This window comes from Emys orbicularis, chromosome 7 (assembly GCF_028017835.1).
Source record: "Emys orbicularis isolate rEmyOrb1 chromosome 7, rEmyOrb1.hap1, whole genome shotgun sequence".
NCBI lineage: Eukaryota > Metazoa > Chordata > Testudines > Emydidae > Emys > Emys orbicularis.
In genome coordinates, this window is record NC_088689.1 from 51,445,379 (window position 1) to 51,471,631 (window position 26,253).

The 26,253-nt window shown below is 45.1% G+C and overlaps 1 protein-coding gene across 1 annotated transcript in view; it reads left to right on the forward strand.

Moving 5' to 3' along the window:
* Positions 1 to 26,253, forward strand: part of FAM13C (family with sequence similarity 13 member C) — a 240,051-nt gene that overhangs the window by 45,784 nt on the left and 168,014 nt on the right. The window contains exon 6 of the mRNA XM_065408755.1: positions 22,836 to 22,879. Within this exon, the coding sequence (XP_065264827.1) occupies positions 22,836 to 22,879 (44 nt within the window). The remainder of the gene's footprint in view (positions 1 to 22,835; positions 22,880 to 26,253) is intronic.

A 26,253-nucleotide genomic window follows, 5' to 3' on the forward strand; every position in this document is an offset into this window, starting at 1 on the left:
CCTGTGTACAGCAATGGTCCCCCCGCCCCTCGCGGCACAGTGGCGCGGACACGTTAGCTTGGCTGGGACAAGGACCATGGTGGCTCTCCCGATAAACCTGCGCAAGCGCATTGCACACGTTCTGGATGAGACATTCGAGGAGATTACCGAGGCCGATTACCGCGATGTGATAAACCACATCAATGCACTATTCCGCATCTAGGCATGCATGCCTAACCCTCCTCTCCCAAAGAGCCCGCACCGAAAAAATTCCTTCCCGAAAAAAAAACCGCTTACCAGGAACCTGCTCTTCTGTTTGTCCTCCACCAAGTACCGGCCGCTGCGACTGGCTACCTTCCTCCTGGCTCGAGAAGAGCTCCTGGCTGCATGGCTCCAGGGATTCCGGGGTGTCTCCATCCGGCATACCACCATCACTCCCATTTTCCTCCTCCTCCTCTTCCCCCCCCCACACCGGCTCTGAAGTGTCCATGGTGGTGCTCGGAGTGGAGGTGGAGTTAACCCCAAGTATCGCATCCAGCTCTTTGTAGAATCGGCAGGTCGCGGGGGGAGCACCCGAGCGGCCGTTTGCGTCGCGGGCTTTGTGGTAGGCACTCCGCAGCTCCTTCACTTTAATCCTGCACTGCAGGGCATCCCGGTCATGGCCCCTTTCCATCATGTCCTTTGATACCTTCCCGAAGGTATCGTAATTCCTACGGCTGGAGTGCAGCTGGGACTGTACAGCTTCCTCCCCCCAAACACTGATGAGGTCCAGAAACTCGCCATTGCTCCATGCTGGGTCTCGCTTGGCGCATGGAGGCATGGTCACCTGGAAAGATTCGCTGATAGCACTCCACGCCACGCCGGGCTAAGCAAACAGGAAGGGGATTTTTAAAATTCCCGTGGAATGTAAAGGGTGGGTCACATGGTTGGTTACCTGAGACCAGGGCAGTAGAGTTTGAACTGATGACCAGAGTGGCTAGAACAGGCATTGTGGGATACTGCTGAATAATTCTGGAGGCCATTCACAGCGCATTGGGCGGCCACACTGGCGCCGCAGCGCTGCAGCGGCAGCGCAATACTTGCTATTCCTCTCGGGGAGGTGGAGTACATGCAGCGCTGCAACCACGGAGATACAGCGCTGCAAATGCCTTGCCAGTGTGGACGGGGAGTGAGTTACAGCGCTGGGGATGGCTTTACAGCGCTGTAACTCGCAAGTGTAGCCAAGGCTCTAGACTCTCTTTTTGGGAGTTGGAAAGATGAACCACAGAACAGTCAACATTTATATGCTTTTTAGAGGAACCACACCTAATTTAGTTCTTCTTGTCCCATTTTAAATATTTACTCCTACTTCTTTCCAGTGGCCATTAACTGAAGGTTTTGACCCATGCACTAACTAGGCAAGTAATTTTACACATCCTCAGCAGGGTACAGCGGAAATGAGCATAGACTCTCTCTATTAATATCTATCCTTATACAAACAAAATGTATTTTCAGTTCTTCAGCTAATGAAGCACTGTGGGAACTAGGCAAGGAAGGGCTTGGGAATAACTCTACAAGGAAGAAATCCAAATGTTTGTTGGCAAAAGCTGCATAATGCAATAGGTTTGCTTGGTAAGAGCCAACAGTAACAAGGACCTGGACAGCAGTTTAAATAAAAAGAGGCACTGAAATTTTACATGCTGCCTGGATACAGAGAAATCCCAAAGATCATTTCAAAGAATGCTTACTCTTTGTTTTATTACAGTCACAATACTTGGGGAGCGAGGAGGGGAAGAGGAACTAGAATCCCAAATGGACTGTAGGAAAGCTCTTTTATTTCTCTTACTTTAGTTCCAAATTTTCAATAAGAAATCTATCATTTTCTTGCTACATCAGACTGCAGTTTAAAAAAACAAACAAACATGTGTTGGCTCAAAGTCAGCAAGAATCAGAGTCTTAGCATCTGTCACTATTAAACTTTAATAAAAGTTGCCATAGAAGCAGCTTAGTATTGTTATAAATTATGAGTCTGCAATCAAACTTAATGTGCATCACCATTATAAGGATTTCAAAGGAATACATTCATTAAGGAGCACTAGTTTTATAAGGATCCCAGTGTAATTACTTTTACAATATACGTTAGAATTTTTTTGTGCTCTAGGCAAGAGTTTTACAGGATTAAATGTGCTCGTCTGGATAGAATATGGACATCTAAACTGTTATAGATGAGGAGTGTTGCAGCTTGTGGACTTCTCGTACATACTAAAAGCAACTGCATACAAACAATGTTGCAGGTCCATGAAGGCAATGAACCAGTTTATTGTAGAAACTACAAAAAACAAAGGGGGCCAGTATAGTGACGTAGAGCATTCTCCTTCTTTTAAAAAAGGACCTTTTAGTTCTGATCCATAGATCAATGCTTTTCACTTACTTGTGACCTCTTATTAATCAGTCCAGTCTCAAGCCTTGCAGTATCAGTCCTTATGGAGTCATATGGTGATCTTGAGTATACTGGTGAAAATCCATGGGGCACTTCAGATATGGCAATTTACACCAGCTGAGTATTTGCTCCATGGAGTTACTCTGAATTTACACTGGTACAAGAGAGCTCAGAATCTGGCCCAAGATTTGTAAGTGAATTAGATCTCTTATTAGAATTGTGACTGTCTTGTGTAAGACTAAGAACACTCAAACTATTCCTAAAGACCTTGGCATATGTAAAACTGTCATTGGGCTACTTGAATACTATTCGATCCTAATATTTCTGCCTACCTAGTTGTAACAAAGATGGGGAAAAAATGAAGACACTTAGTGTCATTCATGGTGCCAATGGAAAGATACCCAGGTGCTTCAGATCAGCTCCCAAAAGAGGAATTGGAGGAAATTCAGGCTTAGAACTTGCAATGCATTATATACGCTGAACACCTTGATGGAGGAGAAATGTAACTAGTGCACCTTGTCTTTTGAATGTTAGTTTTAATTTAACATTGATGCCATCTGGCACTGTTGCTTTAACTCAGGAGGTGCCACTTAAATAGGCTTCTTCATTTTTTTGTAACGTCTGGGCCAGAACAAACATTTTAAGCATAACAGGGATGCAGCATGAGTCATGTTTGTACGTATGATTGATTCATCTGTCTACATCCAAAGCTGAAACAGGAGAGTTTGCTTTGGGAATGATTTTTGTTTCTAGACCATAAAACACTTATTTAAGGTTACATTCTAGAACTATGTTCAGCCTTTAAGTACTCTCTACTGCTACAAATTAACTAAGGAAGTCCAGGAATTCATGCAGTTTGCCACATGACAGTAGAGCTTTTTGCCTGTAATCTTTTTCTCTTTCGTTAGTTGATTTTCTCTACAAATTATCTTCCACTCTCTTTCTTTGTATTTTATTAAGTAACAGGCTGAGCTACAAATTTCAAACTCAAAGAAAATATGTGACCAAGTTACCATTGCACCAAGTACTAAGTACAGCCTTGTTTCTCTTGGATTGCTCTTTCCAAGAACCAATTCATAATATATTATTATATTATCAGCACATATGTTAATAGGGAGCAAAGAAGTTGCTAGTAAATGCATTAAATCTAGATAGCTAGCTGGGCTTTTCTATTCAATACACTTTACAACAGTTAATGCTCATCAAGGTCAATTTGTTAAGACCTTCATATGAATGCAACAATGAAAGATACCAATCTTCATACCAGGAGGATAAAAGTGAAGAAAATTATATCATGTGTGGCATTAGGAAAAATGGTTCATTTTTGGTTGCTGAGTCCAAAAATAAATCAATAATGCTGTCATGAGTTGGTTTTGCTGGGTCCAAACATAATAAAATATGTATAATATTTTGTTAACTGTACAATATTGCACCTGGCCACTTTGGAAACATTTTTGTGGTATTGGAACAGAGCATAAAAGCCTGAAACACTCACAAAAGTAGAAGGGAAATATGAATAGTAAAATAATCAGTTACAAATTTCAAATAGTTAAGAAAATAATCAAACGAAGAAACAGTTAGCACACATCACCATGAAATAGTAAGATATGTTGAGTGACATAGAATAACAAATTAATATCCTAAGGAGGAATAACTGTGGTAAAGTCCTTAATTAAAATCATTCAGATAAAATTAAATTAAAACACATCTTTAATGTAGCATTACACCTTTTCCTACACAATCCCATGTGGGACTTCTCCCTTCCCAAATGTCTGGCAAAAAATAGTAACAACTAGATCAGTATATGACTCTAATTTTCTCTTATCTGATCTTCAGTAGTGTTTGCTTCAAGGGTTCATATACATATGGATCAGGTTTTTCAATCTTTTCCCTACTGCATTAAAAGAGAAAGTGCTCTCATTGTCTGATACTGATGAAATTAGTATTTTTAAATCTGTGATGGTTGCTGCAAAACTTGAAATTGGTTTTGTTTGTCTGCCAGGAACAGTGTCTCACTGAGACCCTATTTCCCTTCCATTTTCTTAAGCAAACTGATCAAATAACTTGGTTACTTCAGGAATCTGTTTTGTCCTTTGATTTAACATTACTCACTCATAATTAGTTGAACACCACACCCGGTGCCCCTGAGAATAAATATCAGATTCTCTGGACTGTGCACAATTTGATACTTGACACTAGCGTATAATGGGGAAGTAAATACGCGCAAGCACGGACATACACACACACAATCAGTGGCAGGTACGGTAATGTGACGTTCAGAAAATCCACTAAATTAAAATAATTTCACATGAAAGAAGAAACTTCTTTAGTATTTCTTGGCACAGTTGCCAAGTCCCATTTGAAGAACGTTGGCAGGCTTTTATGCCTTTCTGGTAATTTAAGGAGAGGAAAGTTAAATGTTGACAATATTGACAGTTGAGTCACTGAAGCACGTCTAGGTCTGGTTCCTGCTGAGGTGAACTATGCAGGAATAACATTTAAGCCTGCAGTCCTGAAATGTAATGAAGTAGAAATGCCTGATAGTGCTGGCCTACTGTATTTAAACTAACGTAGAACCTTGACCTGAACATGACTTCAGAGTTACTGTGCATTTTCTATTACTGGTAATTTGTATGAGAGATTGGTATACAGTATACCAGTACACACATTCATGGTATAATACCTTCACAATAGATCCTGCTGCTGGCTGGAAAAATAGCTACTGAGCAACAATATTGGCTTCTTACACAATGTTACACCTGCCATGTGGCACATTGATGAGTTCACATGGCAAGTCTTGTGAAGTCAAATGCAATTATGACATAATTGGAATTACAAAATGTGATTATACTGACAAGTCTATTTTAAAACAAACAAAAACAACCTTGTTAAATGGAGTCAATATTCATCAGATGTATCACTAGTTTGTCTAAAAAATAAGAGCTAAACCAAAGCATTGCCATCAAAAACCAAACACTTTAGAAAGCATCTAAATTCATAGTTAAGGCACCACTTTGGAAGCTATGGAAAAAGCAGTTAATATCACCCAAGCAACTTTAACTGTGCCTTCAGATCGCCATGGTGAAAGCAATCAGAGATGGAAACAGCCTTATCCATCCATCACACTAGTTCCTCTCTTCCATGACTAGCAAAAGTTCAACTCTTTACTAGTAATTGTATGGTACTTGTGCAGACTCCAAGCTTTTTATGGTAATACACAGCTTGTGGAAAGATATACATTTACAGATTCCTGATAAGACAGCCATCTCTACTGTTCACAAAGATTCCATGTGCTGCTAATTATACAAGTATCATAAGGTATAGAGTTAATGTGTCGGGGGAGATTCTCATGGCACAAAAGGGGGTTAGGCACCCAACTTATGACTTTCCGTGAGATTTTGATGCCAAACTCCCTTAGCCCTTTTGAAAATCTCATTCCCTATATATGTACAAACCTTCTAAGGGGCGATCACGACATGAGATTTATTTGGAAAAAATAGAGCTCACTGTGGAGACAGTATTGGAGTAATGTACTTATGAAACCATTAATTTGCTTTCCCACAGTTTCTAATGCTTTGTTTTGTTTTAAAGTTGATGAATTTCTGTGCTTTCATGAAGAGTTTTTTTTCCATTTAAATATTCTTAGGGTTTTCTTTTGCTTTTTTTCAAAAGAGGTTGTTGGCATATATGAACAATTAATTCCAATTTAAAGGGTTGTGCTTTTTGGGGGGGGGAGGGGTTGGCCTGGGAACTTCTTTGTTTTTCAAAAATAGTTTACGAATTTCTCAGAAACAGAAGAGCTGGCAGACATAAATAACACAGGGACTCTGGTGGACCTCGGAACTGGAAGCTGTGCAGGGATGGAATGTATTCCAATCCAGATGGCCTCCTTTTCTTGCACTCTCCCAGCCAGGGCCGGCTCCAGGCACCAGCATTCCAACCAGATGCTTGGGGTGGCAATCTGCAAGAGGCGGCAGTCCGTGTGTTTTTGCCGCCCCGAGCAGTGCGTCAAATTGCCACCGTGGACGGTGGGGACAGTCCGTGTGCCGTTAGGGCGGCACACGCGTTTCCGCGGCGGCGGCAATTCGACGGCAGCTTCTATGTTCAGCTGCCCACGGTGGCAATTCGGCGGCTTCTGTCTTCCGGCTGAAGACAGAAACCGCCGCCGAATTGCCGCTGCTGCGGAAACGTGCGTGCCGCCCTAACGGCACACGGACTGCCCCCGCCGTCCGCGGCGGCAATTCGGTGCGCTGCTTGGGGCGGCAAAAACAGTAGAGCCAGCCCTGCTCCCAGCCATTCTTCCCAAACCTATGTAGTTTTCTTAATTCTTCCAGACAGGAGTCCCTTGTCTCCAAAGTGGTTCCTTGTCTGTCACTTCTCACCATGGCCATCCTCACCTATTCCAAGCAGACTTCATACAATTTTGTTGGTTATAGGCATGCCAAGCAGTGTATGATACATATAGTATATCATGATGTTCTTAATTTTTTTCTTTAAATTGTGCTTGTTTTGGTATTTATGCAAAAACCTGTTACTATCTAGCTTCTTGCTGTTCCCCCTTCCCCTCCCCCTGCCCAAAAGCCAGTTATACTCCACTAGTGTAGCACAGCAAGATCAATTCTGGATTTTATAGGTCAAGCATTATGAGAAAACTTTTGAAAGGCAGATAAAAGGAAAGTGTCTGAATTCCCATATCTTCAAAATACCTTGTGTAATTTGTTTGAAACTTACCAGAAAAAGCTGAAGTTTCAAGTAGATGGGTCTAGTTTTGGGTGGATTGAAAGTTGGTTTTAAAATGAAATTAGCTTCAACCTTAGCTTAAAAAGAGCCTACCACCACTCAGTAGTATGGACTTTACAATAATGTTGCATATTTGACATTTTCCTCAGCATAATTCTATGGAGAACTAGGGATCATGTTGTTGTTATGATGATACAATCTGAGTTTTCGGTATGAATCTTCAAAGTTGCAATGAAATGAGATCCATGTGTATTATCTAAGGTCTAAAAAGTATTTTTTTTCCTTTTTTTTTCTCTTCTGTTTGGGGGAGAGGGGACGGGAGGAGGGAAGGAGCAAGATGGAAGGAAAATGTAACACAAAGCCAAAGTATATTTTAAAATACATCCACCAAAAAAGGGAATTTAGAATTAACACTGTTACAGCCCCATTTAATTAGGTCATTACAACAAAGCCTGTTTTGAGGATCATAACAGTGTTATCTTGCTTATGTGCAGCAACAGGAAGGCATACTGTGCTCACAGATTTAGCTCAGTTTCAAGTTCTCTGTCACTTGGCACAATGCTGTGATTCAGTTTTCACACATTGGATGGATACTCTTCTTTAATTTAAAAAACAACAGTTTCCATTAGTTAAGAAAATCATAGATTTTTTTTCCAGTTTTTTTTAAAGCTTACTTTTACAAACTTTTGGCCAAATTCAGACTGACAGTATCTCACTAAATTTCTTATGAACTTAGACATTTTATGACTTGGCAAGGTGTCATTGCATTATGAGAATTTCAGAAAGGCTGTCTTTATCAAGTCTCATTTAAATCAGAAGGGAAAAGATGGCAAAAGCAAAAACACGTTGCAAGTAATAATTTGTAGTAAACTCTGACAACTTCAGTGATACTTAAATATCTTTTTCTAATCCCAATATCTAATTGTGGTGGTAGATGCTAAACATCTATCTTTGAATGTATGGTTATTTTTTATAAATTCATGGTTTTTCAGGATCGTAATTAGGATGCCACCCTCTTCTTCTCAGTCAAACCAAAATAGACGTCTCCTTAAACTCTCTCAAACGCCACTTGTTTAATAATAAGTAATCCCAACAACTAACAGGTACTTCTGAATTCTAATGTCACTAATTATAATGCAGGTAGAGCATTGGCAAAATATTTTACACATTTTAGTGATGCATGACTTTCTTCTGCATAGAAATAATGCATCACAGGAAAACTGAGTGATGAGCTAGAAATATTTGCCATGGGTGACTTAGTCTGAAGTCATATAACCACAAGACTGCACCGACTATTAAATACCATATTAGACATAGTGATGAAATATTTTAAAGAGATCTCTAAAGCTACACATCCATAACAATGCTTATGAACATTATATAATTATATTCATAAAATGAAATCTTAATAAGAGTTTGTATTGATTGTCATCAACTACCCACCCATGGAAAATGCCTGCTGTTTTTGCAATATAAATCTATGCATAGTTGAGTTTTGTCTCAAACTCTGAATATGAATATAAATTCTGGTTATTTTCAGTTCAGCAGCTTAGTAAATAAAGTGATGTGTTTGTGGATGACTGAATGTCTGGAGAGTAGTTGAACCAAGTGATAATAGCCAATTAACAAAAAGAATACAAAGTACTGATTCAAAACATTGTGGGGAAGATGGTGGGTAAGCAAGGTGTGTATCTTTAGAGTGTGTTACAACTTCTCTAAAGATTCCCACTCTTAGAGGTAAATTAATTAGCGTATATGATGGCTATTGCTGGTGCAGATCCTGGCAGAGTGCACCAGTGGTGAAAAGTCCACCAAGTTGCAACTCTTGGAATACTGGGATGGGGCTGAAGAGGGCCAACACAATCATAAAAGGTGAGAGGTACTTGCTGGGGAGGGGCTAAAGCTAAGGCAACTAAGGAAGACTGCTAATTCAGCACATCTCTACTGTAAGCTCCAAGGAGGCTCATAAGGAAACCTTAAACTGGGGGTGTCCCTTACCTCACAGACCCTGCTATTATCTGATCATTTACCTCAGATTTAGTCTTCTTGAGGTCCACACTGAAAGAAAATGAAACTCTTCTGGATCTTTTAATACCCTTTCCCCACAAGTAGGCAGACTTAGTTGTGTTCTGGTGGAGCAGTCGCTTTAGCTGTGCTTGACACCTCCATATGTAAATAAAATTTCAACAAATACCTGTTCTTAAGGGCGGAGCTACACTGTATTCCTGTGCTTGACAACACCAAACTTCAGACGGGCCCAGTTTCCTTCCAGTCTTCTTGGAACATCAGGATTCCTTCTCTGTTTGAATAGGGTTCTTTTCAGTGTGTCTAAACACACTGCATTAATATAACATGTTCCGGCCAGAATCCACTCTATCACACCTCCTTTAAGACAGGGATTTTCAAAAGATCCTAGAGGCTTTACTCATTCATTAGAAATATTAGCTACAAAAAGGGCAGAAGGTTTATCTTGTGCTATTCAATGCTAATAAAATAATAGTAATGACTGAAAGTAGCCTTTGTTTTGCATACTGCTATTTACAACAGACTGATTGCATTGAACATAGCTGAAGATATGTCTTCAGCATATATGATTCTCAAATCTAATACTAAGCGGATCACAAAACTATATGGATGCAAAGGGATTTTCCAGTTGGTTTAATGAACCACATCCCTGATGGTTAACAGTCAATGCAAGAGGTTAAAAAATCCTCTGAGCCAAAGCCTAGTTTGAAATGGGCCTGATAATGCACCTCTTTGGAAAAATATTGTTGGACACAGAATATCATTTACTTTCCAAACAAGTTTTAATCTGCAGTTAGTTCCAGTAAAAGAATGTGATATGTTATCTTGGCTTCAGAGAACCCATTTTTAAATTCTTGGAAGCAATTACTAATTGGCACAATTTCTTGCAACAGTTGCCAAGATCCTTGGAGAATCACTACTTTTACTTAGAGAAACCCATGTGAAATAGTAGAACAATTCAGTATACTCAAGTTGCTATGAAGTAAATGTTGAAATTGTCTGTTCTGATGATATATTGTTTATATACCTGTTCTAGTCCTTCAGCAGAAACATAGTGTATTAATACATATTTCCAGTGTGGTCTGATTTCAGGAAGAATCTGACAAATAACTGCTCCAGTTCAAGAAAGCACTTAAGTCCATTTTGTTAATCATGTGCTGAAGTGCTTTCCTTAATAGGAATGCTTTCCTGAATCGGGAGCAGAGAAGGTTTTGGTGAAGAAGCTGCCTGTGAAGCAACAGATTATGAAGGGGGGAAAGGCAGCTATTAAGACCTCTTGGGGGTATAGTAGAAGTTGACGTCCTGCTTAGCAACGTTGTCTGATGTTCCATTTTTGGTCTGAACCTTGATAGCACTTTGATTTTCATTGTTTTGGGCCTTTTTTTTTTTTTTGGTCTCTGAGTTTAGCTGGGTCTTGTGGGTTTTCTTCCCTGGGATTAGTGTGAAGAAAAGGAGCGGAAGTGAATGAACATAGTTTCATTTTGGCTGAAGGTTTGTTGGCTGCTACAGCTTGTATTCTCCAGCTCTGAAAAGTAGCAAATAGTAAGGGAGCTCAGACTTGCAGATGGAAGCAGGGCCAAAGAACTGTGAGGGGAGACTGCTGGGTGAGGAAAGTGGACAGTGGAAGTATGGGACTAAGAGAACCAGGCAGAGGAAAAGACGGGCTAGTGAAGGAGAAATAGAGGTCAGGAACAGGTTTGCGGAGTTGGAAAATGAAGAAGGGGAACAGCAGGTGGTCGCTGAAGGTGAGAGGGCAAGGAAGAAGAGAATAGCAGCTAGTCCTATAGGAAGAGGGGAAGAGTCAATGGAGATAACAACACCAAATATGAGCCCCAGGAGGATACGGGATGGATTGCAGAGGATTGCAAGGGACAATAGAAATCAAGAGGACTTGCAGCCAGAGGGAACAGGGGATAGACCGGAGAATTGCACCATCACCAGGAAAAGGCAGGTCTACGTGACTGGGGACTCCTTACTGAGAAGAATAGACAGGCCTGTAACTAGAGCTGATCTGGAGAACAGAAGGGTGTGCTGTCTGCTGGGTGCTAAGACACGGGATGTGGACCTGAGGCTGAAGAGGATCCTAACGGGAACAGGAAAGAATCCGCTGATTGTCCTTCATGTGGGAACAAATGATAAAGCTAGATTCTCGCTGGAATGTATCAAGGGAGACTATGCCAGGCTGGGGAACATGCTTAAGGAAATCGAGGCTCAGGTGATCTTCAGTGGGATTCTGCCTGTTCCTAGAGAAGGGCAACAAAGGTGTGACAAGATTATGGCGATCAACAGATGGCTCAGGCAGTGGTGCTATAAGGAGGGCTTTGGGATGTATGGCCACTGGGAGGCATTCATGGACAGAGGACTGTTCTCTCGGGATGGACTTCACCTGAGTAAGGAGGGAAATAGACTTCTAGGATGGAGGCTGGCACAACTGATTAAGAGAGCTTTAAACTAGGAATTTGGGGGAGATGGTTGGGAGATGTCCAGGTAATCTCCATGCTGGAATTTAACATGGAGAGGGAAGAAAACAAAGTAAGAAAGGATACAGCCGTGGGTATGAGAATGGACATAAGGAGGAAGGGTAGTGTAGATACCAGTCTAATAGGTGATACTGGTGGTAGAATGTCTGTGCCTAATCGGGTAAAGAATGTCAGTGAAGCCAAACAGCAAAAATTAAGATGTTTGTACACTAATGCGAGGAGCCTAGGTAACAAAATGGAGGAACTAGAGCTATTGGTGCAGGAAGTGAAACCAGATGATATAGGGATAACAGAGACATGGTGGAATAGTAGTCATGACTGGAGTACAGGTATTGAAGGCTATGTGCTGTTTAGGAAAGACAGAAATAAAGGCAAAGGTGGTGGAGTAGCATTGTATATCAGTGATGAGGTAGACTGTAAAGAAATAAGAAGTGATGGAATGGATAAGACAGCGTCTGTCTGGGCAACAATCACATTGGGAAAAAAAGCTACTAGAGCCTCCCCTGAGATAGTGCTTGGGGTTTGCTACAGACCGCCAGGATCTGATTTGGATATGGATAGAGACCTCTTTAATGTTTTTAATGAATTAAATGTGTGATGTGTGATCATGGGAGACTTTAACTTCCCAAATATAGACTGGAGGACAAGTGCTAGTAATAATAATAATAGGGCTCAGATTTTCCTGCATGCAATAGCTGATGGATTCCTTCATCAAGTAGTTGAAGAACCAACAAGAAGGGATGCCATTTTAGATTTGGTTTTGGTGAGTAGTGAGGACCTCATAGAAGAAATGGTTATAGGGGACAGCCTTGGTTCAAGTGATCATGAGCTAATTCAGTTCAAACTAGATGGAAGGATAAACAAAAATAGATCTGGGACTAGGGTTTTTGATTTCAAAAGGGCTAACTTTAAAGAATTAAGGAAATTAGTTAGGGAAGTGGATTGGACTGAAGAACTTGTGGATCTAAAGGCAGAGGAGGCCTGGAATTACTTCAAGTCAAAGTTGCAGAAACTATCAGAAGCCTGCATCCCAAGAAAGGGGAAAAAATTCATAGGCAGGAGTTGTAGACCAAGCTGGATGAGCAAGCATCTCAGAGAGGGGATTAAGAAAAAGCAGAAAGCCTACAAGGAGTGGAAGATGGGAGGGATTAGCAAAGAAAGCTACCTTATTGAGGTCAGAACATGTAGGGATAAAGTGAGAAAGGCCAAAAGCCATTGTGACAAAGTTCCTCCTCTATCTTGGTGGGTCCTGTGCTTATTGGCGGATTTTCTTGCCTCAGAGATTCACCATGTGGGTTGGGGAACAGCCCAGAGACCTTCCCCTCTGGCAGAACCCACAGTCCAGGTCAATTGGGAGGTTTGGGGGGAACCCGGGCCCGCCCTCTACTCCAGGTTCCAGCCCAGGGCCCTGTGGACTGCAGCTGTCTATAGTGCCTCCTGTAACAGCTGCATGACAGCTACAACTCCCTGGGCTACTTCCCTATGGCCTCCTCCAAACACCTTCCTTAGTCTCACCACAGGACCTTCCTCCTGGTGTCTGATAACGCTTGTGCTCCTCAGTCCTCCAGCAGCACACCCTCTCACTCTCAGCTCCTTGCGCCTCTTGCTCCCAGCTCCTCACACTCCCACCACAAACTGAAGTGAGCTCCTTCTTAAAACCCAGGTGCCCTGATTAGCCTGCCTTAATTGATTCTAGCAGCTTCTTCTTAATTGGCTCCAGTTGTCCTAATTAGCCTGCCTGCCTTAACTGGTTCTAGCAGGTACCTGATTACTCTAGTGCAGCCCCTGCTCTGGTCACTCAGGGAACAGAAAACTACTCATCCAGTGACCAGTATATTTGCCCTCTACCAGACTCCTGTACCCCACTGCTCTGGGTCTGTCACATATCCCTCCCCCCTGCTCAACGCCAAGGGGTTGGGCAGCTTGGGACGCCAGACAGTGCACACGTTGCAAGCCATCGGCATTGCCATGACGGCTCCCTGCTCTGTGTTGCACACGGAACTGGAAAGGTTGGAGGGATAAGAACCATCTGGTCACCCTTGTGTTCTTCTCCTTGTTCCGCTGCATCCATTGAAGAGGGGCATGGTCGGTCACAAGGACAAATCTGCGACCGAACAGGTAGTAGCGCAATGTTTCCATGGCCCATTTTACAGCGAGGCATTCTCTCTCCACCACTGCATATTTTTGTTCCTTTGGAAGGAGTTTCCGACTGAGGTATAGAATTGTGTGTTCCTCCTCCCCGACCATCTGTGATAGAATGGCCCCCAACCCTACTTCCGATGCATCCGTCTCCTTGGTGAAATCAGGGGCTATCAGTATGGGGTTATTGCAGAGGGCAGTCTGTAGGTCTGTGAATGCTTTCTCTGCTGCGTCAGACCATCTCACCAGATCAGGTCCACGGGCTTTCACTAGGTCTGTCAGGGGGCTTGCCCTTGTGGCAAAGTGGGGGATAAATCGTCAGTAATACCCCCCCACACCTAGGAACGCCCGGACTTGTTTCTTGCGACCTGGTCGGGGCCAATTTTGGATGGCCTCTAACTTGTTCACTTGGGGTTTTACCAAACCTTTTCCCACAATGTAGCCAAGATATTTGGTTTCTGTAAACCCTACAGCGCACTTGGCAGGGTTTGCTGTAAGGCCAGCTTGCCTGAAGGTATCGAGGACTGCCTTCACCTTGTCCAGGTGGGTTTCCCAGTCTGGGGTATGAATGACCACATCGTCCAAGTAGGCAGCAGCATAACTGTTATGCGGGTGTAATAGCTTGTCCATGAGGCGCTGGAAGGTAGCTGGGCCCCCATGTAGTCCAAAAGGGAGGACAGTATATTGAAAAAGACCTTCTGGTGTAGAGAACGCAGTCTTTTCCTTTGCGTCTTCTGCAAGGGGAATCTGCCAGTACCCCTTTGTCAAGTCTAGGATAGTCAAGTACCGGGCATTACCCAGACGGTCCACTAGCTCATCTATGCGAGGTATGGGGTATGCGTCGAACTGGGATACTTCATTTAGTTGCCGGAAGTCGTTGCAAAATCTTGTGGTGCCATCAGGTTTGGGCACCAGCACGATTGGGCTGGTCCACTGACTGTGGGATTCTTCGATGATCCCCAACTCCAGCATTTTTTTTACTTCTGCTTTTATTTCCTCCCTTTTTGCCGCTGGCACCCGATAGGGCCTCATTGTTACACTGGCCCCAGGGTTCGTGACGATATGGTGATATGTCTTGGTTGTTCGACCCGGTTTTGTCGAGAACACATCTTGATTCCGGAAGATCATCTCAGACACCTCATTCTTCTGGTCTGGTGTTAAATCGGGAGACACTCTTACCTGTTTGGAAGGCTTGTTTTCCTGGGTTAGGTCTTTTTAGACCGTTGTGCATGCCTCTTGTGCATGCCAGGGTTTCAGAAGGTTAACGTGATAAATCTGTTCTTGTTTTCTGCGTCCTGGCTGCCGCACCTTGTAGGTTACTTCCCCCACGGGTTCAACCACCTCATAGGGCCCCTGCCATTGGGCCAGAAGCTTGCTTTCTGCCGTGGGTACCAACACCAGAACCTGATCCCCTGGTTGGAACTGTCGCACTTTTGCCTGGCGATTGTAATGGGTTCGCTGGGCCTCCTGTGCCTTCTCCAAATGTTCCCGTACAATGGGGTAACCCGGGCTATTCGGTCTCGCATCTGCATTACATGCTCTATTATATTTCTCCCCTCATTGGGTTCCTCTTCCCAGATCTCTTTGGCGACATCTAGTATGCCAAGGGGGTGAGGCCCGTATAATAACTCGAAGGGGGAAAACCCAGTTGAGGCCTGTGGTACCTCCCGGATAGCGAACATAAGGTAGGGTAGTAGGGTGTCCCAATCCTTCCAGTCCCGACTTACCACCTTCCTTATCATAGCCTTAAGGGTTCGGTTAAACCTTTCTACCAACCCATCAGTCTGCGGATGGTAGACTGAAGTTCTCAGGGTATGTATATGGAGCAGCGTACAGAGGTCCTTCATTAGCTTGGACATAAATGGGGTTCCTTGGTCGGTTAATATCTCCTTCGGTAGCCCCATTCGGGCAAAGTTCCCCACCAGCTCTTTGGCTATAGTTTTAGAGGCCGTGTTCCGCAGGGGGACGGCTTCTGGGTAGCGAGTAGCATAGTCCAAAACAACAAGTATATATTGGTGGCCCCGAGCCGTCTTCTCCAGGGGTCCCACTAGGTCCATGGCTATTCGCTCGAAGGGGACCTCTATGATGGGAAGGGGTACTAAAGGTGCCCTCAAGTGGGGACGGTGACTGTGCAGCTGACACTCCGGGCAGGAGGCACAGTACCTCTGCACTTCTTCATGTACTCCGGGCCAGAAGAACCGTCGTAGGACTCGTGCCAGGGTCTTCTCTACCCCCAAATGCCCCCCAAAAAGATGACTATGAGCAAGACTTAATACAGCGTTCTGGTGTTTTTGAGGTACTAGGATCTGCTGTACCTTCTGCCCCTGCACTGGTGCAACCCGGTATAAGAGATCCTTCTTCATTATGAAGTAGGGTCCTGGTCCCTGGGTTTACCCTTCCACGGGGACCCCATCTATTTCAGTCACCTCCTTCCTAATGTTGTCATACCTTGGGTCTTCTGCCTGGTCCCATCCAAAATTTCCTCTCCCGGGGCTAATTTGCCCAAGATCTGGGGTCCAGTCTCTGTTGCCTCTACTGGTTCAGAAGCATTAGGGTGGGGGTCAGACTCAGGTGCTTCTCCCTCCTGCGTGGCCTCCTTTTCAGCTGTGCGGGTCCGCCTACCTACAAGAGCGACCCTCTGGCTTTGGGTCAGTATTCGGGTTCCCAAGGCCTTAGCTGCCCTTCTTTCCCTTTTTGTCTTTCTACCCTGTCTGGGAGTGGAGAACAAATCTGGGGATATTTCAGAGAAGATTGGGGGTTGACAGTCTGCTGTGGATGCCTCATCAAATTTAGGGTCCCCATCTTTCTCCAATCCCCCTACTGGGAGTAAGTTTCCAAACCCTGGGAGGTCCCTCCCTATGAGCACCAGGTATGGGAGTTTAGGGACTACACCTGCTGCTACCTCAGTAGTGTTCCCTTGGATCTCGATTTTTACTGGGATGGTGGGGTAGTAACTAACTGTCCCATGGACACATGTTATCCCTGTACGTTTAGCCTGCAGCAGCTGACTACGCTTCACGAGCTTCCCTGAGATAAGCGTGATAGCACTCCCTGAATCAACCAGTGCCGTGGTCCCTACCCCATTTAGTTTCACTGGTCTGGTATACATATGTGGGGTTAGTGAGACCCCCACAAGGTGGATTAGGGAGCATGGATCTGCCCAGTTCCCCAGGTTACACTGCATAGGCTCCTCAGCATTGGGACACTGTGCAGCTATGTGTCCCTACTCCCTGCAGGCATAACATCTGTATGGAGCCCTAGGCGTTCCCCGGTCTCTTGGTTTGGGCAGTCTAACATCACGATCCTCTTCTCCCTCAGTGCTCCGACTCTTTGTGGCCTCTGATGGGCCTTCAGCCTCTCTCTTTTTCCACCTGGGCCCTCCTGGTGGCCCAGTCACCCGAACTTTAGGGCTTGGTGCTGCTAGTTTAACCCGGGGTGCCTCTTCCTTAACTGGTCGGGTCAGCTCCCTTGCTGTCCTTTGCCTCTCTACCAGGGCGACAACCTTGTCATAGGTGGAGGGTTCGTTCTGGCTTACCCAGGCACGAAGGTCTGGTGGTAGTCCCCTCATGTATCGGTCGATGACCAGAACCGCTAGTATCTCTTCCGGACTCCGGGACTCTGTTTGCAACCACTTTCGTGCGAGATGGATGAGATCATACAATTGGGACCGCGGGGTTTTGTCTTCCTGGTACCTCCAACCGTGATACTGCTGGGCCCGCACTGCTGTTGTTACCCCAGATCTGGGCAGGATCTCTGCTTTCAGCTGGGGGTAATCTGCCACAGCCTCTTCAGGCAGATCATGGTAGGCCTTCTGGGCCTCCCCACACAGGAATGGGGCAAGGATGCCAGACCACTGACCTCGAGGCCAGGCCTCCTGTAGGGCTGTCCTCTCAAAGGCCAGAAGGTATGCCTCTACATCATCCTCCCGTGTCATTTTCTGCAGCCAATGGCTGGCCCGTATGAGCCACGTCCCATCATGGCCGCGATTCAGCTCTGTAAGGGACTTTACCTGGTTTACCAGTTCCCGCAACATAGCTCGGTCTTGAGCAGCCTGGTCCATCAGCAGGCGATTAGTCTCTTGCTGCAGCCGCACTGCCTCCTGTTGGGCGGCTGCCTGGACACGGGTAGCCTCCTGCTGGGCCGCCGTAGCATTTATCAGTGCCCGCACTACGTCATCCATTGTGGTGGGGAAAAAAATAAACCCTCTCCCTTTTTTTTTTTTTTTTAAATCACCCTCCTTCTTCCGCCATGCTGTGCACCCCAAGATCCCACTCTTGACACCAGTGTGACAAAGTTCCTCCTCTATCTTGGTGGGTCCTGTGCTTATTGGCGGATTTTCTTGCCTCAGAGATTCACCATGTGGGTTGGGGAACAGCCCAGAGACCTTCCCCTCTGGCAGAACCCACAGTCCAGGTCAATTGGGAGGCTTGGGGGGAACCCGGGCCCACCCTCTACTCCGGGTTCCAGCCCAGGGCCCTGTGGACTGCAGCTGTCTATAGTGCCTCCTGTAACAGCTGCATGACAGCTACAACTCCCTGGGCTACTTCCCTATGGCCTCCTCCAAACACCTTCCTTAGTCTCACCATAGGACCTTCCTCCTGGTGAACGCTTGTGCTCCTCAGTCCTCCAGCAGCACACCCTCTCACTCTCACTCTCAGCTCCTTGCGCCTCTTGCTCCCAGCTCCTCACACTCGCACCACAAACTGAAGTGAGCTCCTTTTTAAAGCCCAGGTGCCCTGATTAGCCTGCCTTAATTGATTCTAGCAGCTTCTTCTTAATTGGCTCCAGTTGTCCTAATTAGCCTGCCTGCCTTAACTGGTTCTAGCAGGTTCCTGATTACTCTAGTGCAGCCTCTGCTCTGGTCACTCAGGGAACAGAAAACTACTCATCCAGTGACCAGTATATTTGCCCTCTACCAGACTCCTGTACCCCACTGCTCTGGGTCTGTCACACCATGTAGAGTTGGACCTTGTAAAGGGAATTAAAACCAATAGTAAAAGGTTCTATAGCCATATAAATAAGAAGAAAACAAAGAAAGAAGAAGTGGGACCGCTAAACACTGAGGATGGAGTGGAGGTTAAGGATAATCTAGGCATGGCCCAATATCTAAACAAATACTTTGCCTCAGTCTTTAATGAGGCTAATGAGGAGCTTAGGGATAATGGTAGGATGACAAATGGGAGTGAGGATATGGAGGTAGATATTACCACATCCGAGGTAGAAGCCAAACTCGAACAGCTTAATGGGACTAAATTGCGGGGGCCCAGATAATCTTCATCCAAGAATATTAAAGGAACTGGCACATGAAATTGCAAGCCCATTAGCAAGAATTTTTAATGAATCAGTAAACTCAGGGGTTGTGCCGTACGACTGGAGAATTGCTAACATAGTTCCTATTTTTAAGAAAGGGAAAAAAGTGATCCGAGTAACTATAGGCCTGTTAGTTTGACATCTGTAGTATGCAAGGTCTTGGAAAATTTTTTGAAGGAGAAAGTAATTAAGGAAATTGAGGTCAATGGTAATTGGGACAAAATACAACATGGTTTTACAAAAGGTAGATTGTGCCAAACCAACCTGATCTCCTTCTTTGAGAAGGTAACAGATTTTTTAGACAAAGGAAATGCAGTGGATCTAATTTACCTCGATTTCAGTAAGGCATTTGATACGGTTCCACATGGGGAATTATTAGCTAAATTGGAAAAGATGGGGATCAATATGAAAATTGAAAGGTGGATAAGGAACTGGTTAAAGGGGAGACTACAACGGGTCATACTGAAAGGTGAACTGTCAGGCTGGAAGGAGGTTACTAGTGGAGTTCCTCAGGGATCGGTTTTGGGACTAATCTTATTTAATCTTTTTATTACTGACCTTGGCACAAAAAGTGGGAATGTGCTAATAAAGTTTGCGGATGATGCGAAGCTGGGAGGTATTGCTAATACTGAGAAGGACCGGGATATCATACAGGAAGATCTGGATGACCTTGTAAACTGGAGTAATAGTAATAGGATGAAATTTAATAGTGAAAAGTGCAAGGTCATGCATTTAGGGATTAATAACAAGAATTTTGGTTATAAATTGGGGACACATCAGTTGGAAGTAACAGAGGAGGAGAAGGACCTTGGAGTATTGGTTGATCACAGGATGACTATGAGCCGCCAATGTGATATGGCCATTAAAAAAGCTAATGTGGTCTTGGGATGCATCAGGCGAGGTATTTCCGGTAAAGATAAGGAGGTGTTAGTACCGTTATACAAGGCACTGGTGAGACCTCATCTGGAATATTGTGTGCAGTTCTGGTCTCCCATGTTTAAGAAGGATGAATTCAAACTGGAACAGGTACAGAGAAGGGCTACTAGGATGATCCGAGGAATGGAAAACCTGTCTTATGAATGGAGACTCAAAGAGCTTGGCTTGTTTAGCCTAACCAAAAGAAGGCTGAGGGGAGATATGATTGCTCTTTATAAAGATATCAGAGGGATAAATATCAGGGAGGGAGAGGAATTATTTAAGCTTAGTACCAATGTGGACACAAGAACAAATGGATATAAACTGGACATTAGGAAGTTTAGACTTGAAATTAGACAAAGGTTTCTAACCATTAGAGGAGTGAAGTTCTAGAACAGCCTTCCAAGGGGAGTAGTGGGGGCAAAAGACATATCTGGCTTCAAGACTAAGCTTGATAAGTTTATGGAGGGGATGGTATGATGGGATAGCCTAATTTTGGCAATTAATTGATCTTTGATTATTAGCAGGTAAATATGCCCAATGGTCTGTGATGGGATGTTAGATGGGGTGGGATCTGAGTTACTACAGAGAATTCTTTCCTGGGTGCTGGCTGGTGAGTCTTGCCCACATGCTCAGGGTTTAACTGATCACCATATTTGGAGTCGGGAAGGAATTTTCCTCCAGGGCAGATTGGCAGAGGCCTTGGAGGTTTTTCGCCTTCCTCTGCAGCGTGGGGCACGGGTCTCTTGCTGGAGGATTCTCTGCACCTTGAGGTCTTTAAACCACGATTTGAGGACTTCAATAACTCAGACATAGGTTAGGGGTTTGTTACAGGAGTGGGTGGGTGAGATTCTGTGGCCTGCGTTGTGCAGGAGGTCAGACTAGATGATCATAATGGTCCCTTCTGACCTTAAAGTCTATGAGTCTATGAGTAAGGTTTGAGGCTGAAATTTAAATAAGACAAATCACCACTCCCTGTTTACGGTCAGAGGAATCTTTACTGTAGTTTTCTTATGGATGGACCCTGGCTGTGGTTTTAAGAAAGAAAGGGGAGGAAGGAGAGAAAATATGTAGTGCTGTAAACTTTCGTTTCAAAGCTGAACATAATCAGTGCTCTAAGGCATTGAACTAAATGCTGTAGTGACTACTGGACTCCTTATCTTTCTCTTCATCTGGGCATTATTAATATAACAATATAAATGAATCAAAATTGGATAGGCTTGTGCAATGTGTGAAATTCTTCTTAGCATGCATTGCCTGGTGCGTATAAATCTAGGTCTTGATTCAGCAAAGCACGTAAGTACGTGCCAGCCCAATTTAGCAAAGCACTTAAATGTGTATAATTTTAAGAAACATGCTTATGTTCTTAAAGATCAACATGTGCTTAAATGCTTTGCTGAATTGAAACCTAAAGTAGAGATTTTCCAAATCAAAAATAAATTGTGTAAGATTGATTGACTGAGATTAGGATCAATTATATTGTGATCACTTGCTTCTATGCATATATGATTAAGTTCTTCCTGTCTTGTGTCTGCTTCACTAAGAATGAGACAGTTATGTTACAGATTTTGTGATTATACAGACAATTTCTTTCCAATAATTTTTTCTATGTCCATGTTATAAAATGGTAAATTATTTTGATTTCCTAACCTCCTAGTTGTTGTTCACCTCACCAGGGATGGGATCCCTGGACCACCACCAAGATTCACAGGACACAGTTCCAGCAATAGAGATATGGCCAAACCAGAACCTTTTATCCAGCTTCCTGCCTTGCCCCTAAAAGTTGGTGGTTCAGGTGACACAAAATCTGAGTCCAAACTACACCTGCCTTTGATTATATGAAACCAAAACTCTACTAATGATGTCTGCAAAACAAAAACCTAGCCTAGCTATCTTAAATGGCAGAACATTCCAGCTAGTTTAGAGACTGCCATTGCATTGTCTTGCTTATCTACAGTTGTTCATTGGCCCTTCTCACAATGCTTCCCTCATTCCCCTAAGAGTTTTTACATACATTCAAAGCAATACCTCCAATTTCTTACCAAGGTTACTAGTTATAGGACAATCACATCTATTACCATTGAGAACACAAGCCTAATTCATGCAGGCTTTAACAGATTCCATGACACACAGAACAGAAGAGATAAATGTATGTTACAGATGGGACTGATTTACCAAGTTTGAATCCAGATTCAAGCTTTCCCTATAGTTGAGGGCGATTGGATACAGGGTTTCGGTTCAGTCCACTAAAGGGCTAAAATCCTGTCACAAAGTGTGGATCTGGACTAAACTTTCAATATTGAGGGAAGTTCAGATCCAGAGTTTTGGTCTGAGCCATCTCTAATTTACTTAATACTAAAATGTAGAGTCCTAGAAAAAAACCTCTGATTTTTCTAATAAACAGGGCTCTGTTCTATATTATTACTTCAATATAGATTCCATACAAATGCACTCTAATTTTCTGAGCAATTTTCTTGTACTTCTATTATTGCTGAGTTAAGGTATTACTGTTCCATATGTAGAAAGAATGCCATTAATAATAATTTGGTAGAGTTGTTAAAATATATTTTAATATTTAAAATGTGATTGCTTTTCTAACAGTTTCTATTAAAATGTTGTTAATAAGTTTTCTGTTCCCTAAGAAGGAATGTGAGCTAAGAACATTTTAGGGTGCAATCTTAGCTATTACAAGCACTCAAATGAATAAGGAATGTTTATTAAATAATTACATTTTCTCCTAAAAATGGACAAGACCACCACAAGCAACCTCAGGCAAGGTGGACTCTAGCTGAAAGTATATGGGTTCTGAATGTTCTATGTTTTTTCAGAAAAACAACCTAGAAGACGCAGAAAGAACCAGTTGCAAGTTAAGGTAAGATGAAAAGTGTTGTTTCAATGTTTCTGGCACCATGTAATGGTTAGTTAATTTGTGTCGGGGGATAACCTGTTGGGAGCTGCTTTGTAGCTAAGAAATTATTTTTAGTCAAGGGATTACTAGTGATATGCTCAGCATGAGGCCTGGTCTACACGGTGGGGGGGGGGGGGAGAGAGAGGCATCGATCTAAGATACACCACTTCAGCTACGAGAATAGCGTAGCTGAAGTCGATGCATCTTAGATAGTCTTAGAATCACTTACTTTGCGTCCTCGCAGCATGGGATCGACAGCTGCCGCTCCCCTGTCGACTCCATTTCCGCCTCTCGCCGTGGTGGAGTTCCAGAGTCGATGGCAGAGCGATCGGGGATCGATTTATCGCGTCTATACTAGACGTGATAAATCAATCCCCGATAGATCGATCACTACCCACTGATCTGGCAGGTAGTGTAGACGTACCCTCAGAGACTGGTCAAGGTGAAGTGTCATAAAAATCAGGCTGTGAAGTCAGTTTCTCTGTCTCTGGCCCAGTGAATATTTATACATACAAAGTGGAACAATTGCAACAGGAGAGATTGAGTGAAATTTACCCAAGAATAGTGAATAGCCTGGTGGTTAGGGCACTCACCTGGGATTTGGGTGTGACATGCCCTAGTGTGCAATCTGGACTGTTGGATCATTATGCCACCTTAATTCTCCATTCTGGTGTGCACTAGGCTCTGCTTTGCTGTGTGAGCTGCCACTCACCCCAGCCTCTAGCATGCAAGTTACCCCCAGACATATACCAGATTGCTATGTCCAGCCACTCTTGAATTACATATAGGGCAACCTCCACATCCCTGGTCCCAGCCTTGTACCCGAGAAATTACTCCTGAGGGGATTCTGCACCAAAACATTAAAAATTCTGCAAATGTTATTTGCCAAATAAATGTGGAGGTTCCAGCATGGCATTGGGGAGCACAGGCCACTGGCTGCACAGAGGTGGGAGATCACAGTGCAGTTCCCTCTCCCACTCCGGGACGTGGACTCAGCAATGAGGCTGCACCCAACCCTGACACAGCACAAGGCCTGGGCCTGCCCCGGAAACACCCCAGAGCCCTGCCCCTCCATGCCAAGTGCACCAGGTGTGGGCAGGCATGCTTAGCAAGGCAGGATCCAAGTGTGGAGGGGCTTAGTGTGGGGGGGCAGGTGTGGGTTGAGAGAGTTCTGTGTGGGGCAATCTGGGTGTGGGCAGCTCAGTGGGGGATCTGGGTGTGAGGGGATCTCGATGCACAAGGGCTTGTTGGGGGGGGGGGTTATGGATACAATGGCAATGGGACTCTGCAGGGGGTCCAGGTGAAGGTGGGGATACGGGTGCAGGTGGCTCATTAGGTTGGTCCAGGTTCAGAGTGAGTGGGGCTCATTGGGGGGGTCTGGGTGTGTGTGTGGGTGAGGCTCAGTGGGAGGGTCTGGATATGAGGGGGTCTGGTTGCACAGGGGTTGGGCGGATGCCAGAGCAGCTCCCTGTATAGTGATCCCTCCCCCTGCAGCTAAGGAGTGATGGGTGCAGGTTGCGTGTGTGGGTGGTTTGCAGAGCTTTCTATAGCCAGGGGAGAAATCCCGGGGTGGGTATGCCAGGCAGGGGAAGAGGAAGTTCCGTCCTCCCCAGCCCTGCCGGGACTAGCAGCTAAGCCCGGCACAAGATAGGAGCCACCAGCCGCACAGTGATTTACCTCTCTGCCGGCTGCCCTGGGCACAGGACCGGCTCTAGGCACCAGCAAAATAAGCACATGCTTCGGGCGGCACATTTCCAGGGGCGGCAACCTAGAGCCGGCCCTGGGTAGGAGCCCTGTAGCTGAAGAAGCCCTGCATATTAACCTTGAAGGTGTCCGTGTACTCGAAGTAATAAGTCCCTGCCTTGATCACTATCTGGAAGTAAAGCATGCTGGTGAGTGCAGAGGGCACAGGCACTCTGGCTCCGGCGGCCATGGCAGCCCCCCTCCCCGTCTGCGCGCTCCTCCCGGTCTCCAGCAGCATCCACCGGGGGAGGAGGCAGCTAGTCCCAGCCAGCAGTGGCGGTGGCGCCCGGGCGCAGGCTGGAGCACATGGGCAGCGCAGGAGGCTGGTTAGTCCCGGGCAGCAGCTTGGCCCATGGGCTAACGCTGGGCAGCTGCACGAGCACGGCCCTGGCACAAGCCCGTGCCCATGGGCTGCTCCTGTCAGGCGGCTGTGCCTGGGCACAGGCCCGTGCACTGGGGGAGCAGGTGGCGGCTAGACCTAGGCAGCAGTGCCAGCTCCGTCCGGGCACGTGCAGGGGGAGGCGAATCCCCTCCCTGGAGCAGCCCCTGGCCGCTGAAGCGGATCCGAGGGTTCCCCTCTCCAGTGGCTCTGGGGCCCCGGCGTTCGAGCCAAGCCCACCCCCGGGCAGGTGCCTGACACCTCTGCCCAGCACCAGCCTCCCAGTCACTCCGAGCCCACCAGCTCAGTCCGCACGAGCCCGGCTCCAGGCAGGCAATGCAGCCGCCGCTCCTGGGCTGCCAAATCCGCCACCCTTTCCCCTCTTAGGATTTTGTGTCTTTGTCCAAACAGCGGGAGCAATAATTGCCCATGCTGAGCAGCCTTGTGCACAGCCCCTGCCGCCTCCTCCTCCACTCTAGCTGCTTGCTAGACTTGGCGGTGCAGAGCTGTCCTCCACGCCAGCGATGCCAGCCCATGAGAATCACACACACGCTGTCAGACTCCTCTTGCTTTAACCTCGCTTTCCAAATTGCTGCCCGGGGATCCAGGGAGTTTAGCAAAGGGCGCCCCCCCCAACCCCTGCCCCAAACTTTGCCCTATTGCAGTTTGTTTGCAAGACAAGCACATTGATGCTGCCTCTTTAGTGCCAACACTGGGTGCAGTTCGCGATCAGCAGGCAGTGGGCAGCTCCCTAGAGGACCCTCGAGACAGTCCCACCTGGAGCACTCCTGTGGGCAATGAGACGGAGGGAGAGCCTCGGAATGGACTGAAAGCTCCCCAGAGCCTATTTCACCACCAGGCTTATCGAATTTTAATTTAGTTAACAAGGTTGGACTATAAGAGGCTGATCCCAAACCCACTGAAGTCGGCAGCTGTCTTTCCATGGTCTTTAGTGAGCCTCTGATCAGACCCTAAGCACACATTTCTATGCTCTGCTTCTTATGTGAAAACAACTTCATTCCCAGGACAAATATTTAATGAGATGAATATTAAGAATGTTTACATTTCTAATAAATGCTCAGAAACCACAATATATTTCTCAATACTACTATAACAAGTACTATAACAGCAGTACAATGGTTAAATGCTTTTACTGTGTTCTTTAAATGCTTTATATGTATATTTCCTTCATATAAGCTGCTCTAGCACATGAATA